The 6,241-nt window shown below is 40.6% G+C and overlaps 1 protein-coding gene across 1 annotated transcript; it reads left to right on the forward strand.

The window, feature by feature from the left end:
- Positions 1–843: 843 nt before the first annotated feature.
- Positions 844–3,930, forward strand: tlx1 (T cell leukemia homeobox 1). Its single transcript, XM_041867007.1, has 3 exons — positions 844–1,408; positions 2,027–2,264; positions 3,190–3,930. The coding sequence occupies exons 1-3, from the start codon at positions 964–966 to the stop codon at positions 3,398–3,400; spliced, it is 894 nt and encodes a 297-aa protein (XP_041722941.1). The 5' UTR covers positions 844–963; the 3' UTR covers positions 3,401–3,930.
- Positions 3,931–6,241: the final 2,311 nt, after the last annotated feature.

A 6,241-nucleotide genomic window follows, 5' to 3' on the forward strand; every position in this document is an offset into this window, starting at 1 on the left:
GGTGTATCAATACACCCAGTCACTACAAAGATACAGGCGTCCTTCCTAACTCAGTTGCTTGCTCCCGTAGCTCAGTTGGTAGAGCATGGCGCTTGCAACGCTAGGGTTGTGGGTTCGATTCCCACGGGGGGCCAGTATGAAAAATGTATGCACTCACTAACTGTAAGTTTTTATGAAAAAGTCAAGGGGTATGAATACTTTCTGAAGGCACTGTAAATCCACTTTGATAAAGATAATTTGCTTGAGCATGGATGTAGATTTTTCTCCAGTTCCAAGAAACACTGTCAAATGGAGACATTTGATTAGGCCTACCTGAAATAAGCTGAACACAGAGGCCTATGATGAATGGAATGAACGGAGCTCTAGAAGAAGACACTCTCCTCCAAATTAGTTTGGCCATTTTAAAACACTTCCACTGCTTCCACGGAGCTGACCACGCACCTATTGACGTTAGGTTATTGTGTGTTATGTAAAACCGTTTTTGTAATTGATGTTCTAAAATGTGCCATGGGGTGAAATTAATAGGATACAGAATATAAACATTGCCTACTTTCACAAGACTCCGCCTGGTGTTTATGATGTTTGCCACGAGTCCGGAGGATCAGGCGGTCCTGCGCTCAGCTTCCACTGAATGAACTCGCGGTAGTGTCTTCAGTCAATTGAGTCTCGAGGCCTAAAAATGGGGCTTAATCTCGTGCTGCCTATTTGGCACTTTGATTGATGCTGCACTCCAGTCCGCAAGGCTGCCTGAGCCAAAAGGGAAGAAGAAAAAAACAGACAATCGCTTTTGGTATAGCCTCACTCTCACACACTTACACTCTCACAAACACACACACGCACACACACCCACACACACACACATATTAGATAACGACTGGAGCGAGAGCTGAAGACCTTTTTAAAGATCCACGATAAGGCGCGGCGTGGAGCACCTCTGTACCTCGCGGGGGGCTCGCAGGGGCCATGGATCATATTGGAGCGCATCTCCAGCACATTCACGCGGAGCCCATCAGCTTTGGGATCGACCAAATCCTCAACAATGTGGACCAGAGCTGCATGCTCGGCGGTCGGATGCCCGAGCCGGACTATGGCCTCGGCTGCGTCTTCAGCACTGCCTACAACACCATGACCGGTACCTTCACCGGCAACAACTCTGGATATAACGGCAACGAATGTGGGGTCGCCAATCTGAGCGGCACCTATAACACGAACATGGGAATGAACGTCAGTGGGAATAACGTTAACGCAGCTGGAGTCATCCGTGTGCCAGCGCACCGGCCTCTGAACAGTGGACACTCGTCCATCCCCGGCGGCATGTCAACTATGCCAGGCTCGATTAACAACCTGACGGGATTTACATTCCCCTGGATGGAGAGTAACAGAAGATACACCAAAGACAGGTTCACAGGTAAACCACCTCTATAATGCACATAAAATGTGGTTGTGTGTGTGTGTGTGTGTGTGTGTGTGTGTGTGTGTGTGTGTGTGTGTGTGTGTGTGTGTGTGTGTGTGTTGAGAATGAAAAGAGCAATATGCATGGTTATGCCATGCTTGTCATGAGAAAATCACGATCATGCAATTTGTTTCTGATGGAAAGGGCCATTGAATGCACTTAGGCCTAGTTCTTGTTTTCTGATGCACTCAGCTCTGAAAATAATCGATAATAAATCAGTCTACTGCTGTCTACTACGGCTTCTGCTTAACACGCTGTGTAATTTCATTATACAATTTTACTTGATAAACACCAATGGCTTTTACTTATTTTACTAGTCTATATATCTCACAAGAATCACCTACAATAAACATTGAGTTATAGATAATCAAAATATAGCCTAACACATCTGCATGTTATCGAAATAGTCTAAATGTAGCCCCCCCCCCCCCCCACCTGTAATTTTCCCTGCGAGCTATAGCCTATCTCCCCTCTCTGTCTGACGTTGCTTGAACTTGCTTCGCTGCTCTGTTGCTGCTATTTAGCTGATTTTGCTGCTTGCTTTCGCCCCTATCTATCCGTCTCCCAATCCAGTGGCGCTCTCACCCCTCACTGTAACACGCCGTGTAGGTCACCCGTACCAGAACCGGACGCCCCCCAAGAAGAAAAAGCCCCGGACGTCTTTTACTCGCCTGCAGATCTGCGAGCTGGAGAAACGCTTTCACCGACAGAAGTACCTGGCTTCCGCAGAGAGAGCGGCTTTGGCCAAGGCCCTCAAGATGACTGACGCGCAAGTCAAAACATGGTTCCAGAACAGAAGAACAAAATGGAGGTGAGATTACTGATGATAATGTGTAGCCTACATTTCAGGTATAAGGTGTCCTCTCCAGCGCGGAATGTCATGATTTGTTTGTGTGTGTGTTTTAGCTAAGTTGGTGCTTTTATGTATAGCATGGGCTATTTATTTACGCTCCAAGAAGGCTATGTAAACCCACCAAAAATAGCAATACAGGTTAGAGTGATATTTTACAAATATTAACTATATCTAGGCCTATTATATGCCACAAATTCATTTGGACATACTCGGTCTTGAATAGGGGATAAAATAATGGTGTGCATTTGATAAAACTATATAAAAAAATCCAATCGCCCCGTTTCTATGAACATTTTACAGGTCGTCAATTTTATTTTTTTATTGAAGTTTTCGATTGCAAACCTTTGCAATTCATGAATGAATATTGTCTTGCAACAGTCAAGGAAATTACAGTGATTCTTATAATGAGTGGTTTAAAATTAAAGTAAAATTCTGTGGCAACTTACTATATCCTATCCCACAAAAGGAGGATAATGTTTTCCCTTATATGTCCACTCTTGTTAAAGTTAAAATGTGTTTTAATCTTTGGAAATAATGTCATTTCAGACAAAAATAGTGTTTTCTAAGGTCTTTAAAGCTATTTCAGATGAAACATACCGTGCATAAAAGTGGAAGGCCTATTTGGCCACATCTTTTACGCATTGAGATAGAAGTTATTTTCCTTGGCCTATCTACTGAAGCAGTTAAATACATCTCTGGAGATTGGATTTTAGAAAATAAAAAAACAACAAAACAATCAACGAATATAAATATTATGTATATAGGCCTAAGTGTAAGTATGAAGTCAATATGAGAACATAACAGAACAATCTAAGGAAACATTTCTGCCACATCAATTTCCCACTGATGCCTCGGTGTCTCTCTTGTGTCTCCGGTGTTCCAGGCGGCAGACAGCTGAAGAGAGAGAAGCAGAGCGACAGCAGGCCAACCGGATCCTCATGCAACTCCAACAGGAGGCTTTTCAGAAAACAATAAACCAACCGGCAAACCCGGACCCGCTCTGCTTGCATAACAGCTCCCTGTTCGCGCTTCAGAACCTCCAGCCATGGACTGAGAACACCGCCAAAATCAGCAGCGTGTCCACCTGCGAATAACAAACTCTGACCACTTTTATTTTCTCTTCTTTTTGAAAGTGATTGGAGTCATAGCGAACAACTTTTTAAGATCATGAACTTGAAAAATATGACTCAAGTGGACCTGGATTAATCTGACTGCCTCAAAAACGGTTTAGGTTGAAAGCATGAGTGAACAAGGCAGGACACGAGCTCATAGCCACCGGAAATAGGGGTGCTGAGGGTGCTGCAGCACCCCCTGATAAATCAGAATTTAAAAAACACATACATAAACATACATACATATATATGTATATATATAAAATCACCAAATCACCAATATATATAAAATCACCAAATTAGTACACTGGTCCTTAATGACTCCTGTAGAGTGGAGAAGAATAGTCATTAGTGCGGGGATAATAAAAAGCTCTCAGCACCCCCACACCGAAACATCTTCCTGCAGCCATGCACTAGTCCATTAGCAACATGCTTTTTGAGGACTGTGCAATATTGCATTTTATCTGCCTGTTTGAGGTAGCTTAGTGGTTAAGAGCGTTCTGCCAGTAACCGAAAGGTCGCTGCTTCTAATCCCCGATCCAACTAGGTGAAAAATCTGTCGATGTGCCCTTGAGCAAGGCACTTAACCCTAGTCGCTCTGGATAAGAGCGTCTGGTAAATGTAAAATGTTTTTAGGTGATAACATTTTTTGCAGTTTTTTTATTTTCATTTTTCAATAAAACATAATCCAGTTCTAATTATGAACTAATACTATAGCTAGATTGATTCAAATAAGTGAGCGCTTCTTTTAGCACTTTTCTCCTACAGGAAAACGTTTACATATTCATTCATACCTGGTCATTTGAGGAATAGGCCTAATTCAATAAAACTGTATCGGTTTCAAAAATATAAATTTAGTGGTATAGATTCACTAGCCTACCTGTGTCTCATAACAGTGATGTTATCAATAACTGTTTACATTGATAGCGATGGTTATAAATTGCTTTTAGCAGTTAGGCAACCCCTTTATCTCTGTGCAGGGAAGAATCAGTGACAATAGGTGAAAATGTACCACCTCATCAAGTTTCTCTGTTATATATTAATAATGATATTTTATCTCTTACCACCTTACACAAGCACTTACTAATTTGGATTATGCTTTATTGCACTCTGCTATTTACCTGGTATTTGCAGAAATAAGGTTATACTGTTGCTTGATAATTATCCAATATTATTTGTTGTCTTTGTCTTTCAAACAAGCACAATGGTAGCAATATTAATATTGCCTTGAATTTGTTAAAGTGTAAATGTATTGTTTTTTCGTTAAGTAGCCTATCCATTGTTACTACATAATATAATTTCTAAATAAATACCAGGTAAACAGCTGAATTATGACTGTAAAGTAAGGTGTTATTTGTTCAATTTTCTTGTACTTTATAACCCTCTAATCATTTCAGTTATGTCGATCCATTTATACGTATACAGGCTAGAATTATAAGGCCATATGAAATATTTTTTAAAGAATTAATACAGCAGTGTTGTACTTTGTGTATTTGTCATATCTTGTTTTAAACCAATGATCATCCATCATGGAGTGCATGGAGTGAACTACATTGCTGTGTATGGGACAACTGATGGCCAGAGCCCTCTTTGACTATATGAACCATCCCTGATATACCTGCCCTCCATTAGTCTATACCAGACCTTTATAATGGGTTTCCAGCAAGTGATTGATACTGGTTGCATGATCATGATGAATGTGAGTCTACATTTTCGAGTATGCAGCTGTGTATTTTGTGTGTTAGTGTAACACTTATTGCAACTATAAAGTGTGTGTGTGTGTGTGTGTGTGCTGATCGTATCCAGCTGTAGGACAGTGTGTGTGTGAGTTAGTCCAGGGCCTCTCCCCATGGTCAAAAGGGAATGTAGGGTAGAATTTCATCATCTACTTGGAAATATCAGCACTGCAGCGTCACTTAAGTGGCTTTCCCTAAACTCCTGAAATTCCTAAACCAAGCAGGCATGATGGCTTTCAGTTTTTTCAAAGCCCTCAAGGGAAAAAGGTGGGAAAAATGGCTGAAAAATGGTGCAGTGAGCGGCAGATTAGATTGAGGGCTTGACATGTAAGCAAGCAAAACACCTTCCATTTCTTTCGTTGTCCTCAGTCTTTTCAGTTTTAGTTTGATCAGTATTCTTTATTTATTGTTTAATTAAATTACAATTATTTAGGCTTGTTTTATGTCATCAAATACAGTTCCTGCATGCATTTCATTACTGAAGTAATTTATTATTGCATTTCTACCAAGTGAGAGTTTACTGTTTGTTTTGTCTGCCACAATTCACTTGCAACTCCACAATCTAACAACATTCGTATATCTTGACACAGCCACATATATTGTTCAGTTCTTGTGTTACTGCTATTATTCCACACCCGTATAAGATATGGACATTTCCACAAACATGTCCTACGTTTGATCTCACTGCGCTTTGCTTCCTTATGATCTGTAATGTTGCAATGCATTCATCACTACACAAACTCCCAATGAGCATTAACCCGGACTTACAGCTTAGTATCCTGTTTATAGCACAGTAATGTATAACTCTGCCACAGTGAGTCACAGAAGCCCATGCATTTTTCATTCACCACCAGGGAAATAAAGCAGTATATTCTTAACATCATCAATAAGAAGTTGAAACATAATTATCAATAAACCGATATGTGTCATGTCCTTCATTGCTACAATTAATTTGCAGTGAATCCTATTGATCTATGAATATGATTGTATGAGTCATATTAGCTACAGTATAATCTCTTCTTGGCTTTAGACACAGATTAATCACTGTACCATTCAAAGCCATAAAGCCATAAAGCATTGTGAAGCC

The sequence above is a fragment of the Coregonus clupeaformis genome, chromosome 37, assembly GCF_020615455.1.
Source record: "Coregonus clupeaformis isolate EN_2021a chromosome 37, ASM2061545v1, whole genome shotgun sequence".
Classification (NCBI taxonomy): domain Eukaryota; kingdom Metazoa; phylum Chordata; class Actinopteri; order Salmoniformes; family Salmonidae; genus Coregonus; species Coregonus clupeaformis.

Bases quoted from the DNA above. Each gene is read 5' to 3' on its own strand.
- tlx1 (XM_041867007.1), top strand. From the start codon at position 964: ATGGATCATATTGGAGCGCATCTCCAGCACATTCACGCGGAGCCCATC. The intron at 1,409-2,026 runs GTAAACCACCTC...CTCCCAATCCAG, and splicing joins CACCAAAGACAGGTTCACAG to TGGCGCTCTCACCCCTCACT. The intron at 2,265-3,189 runs GTGAGATTACTG...CCGGTGTTCCAG, and splicing joins AACAGAAGAACAAAATGGAG to GCGGCAGACAGCTGAAGAGA.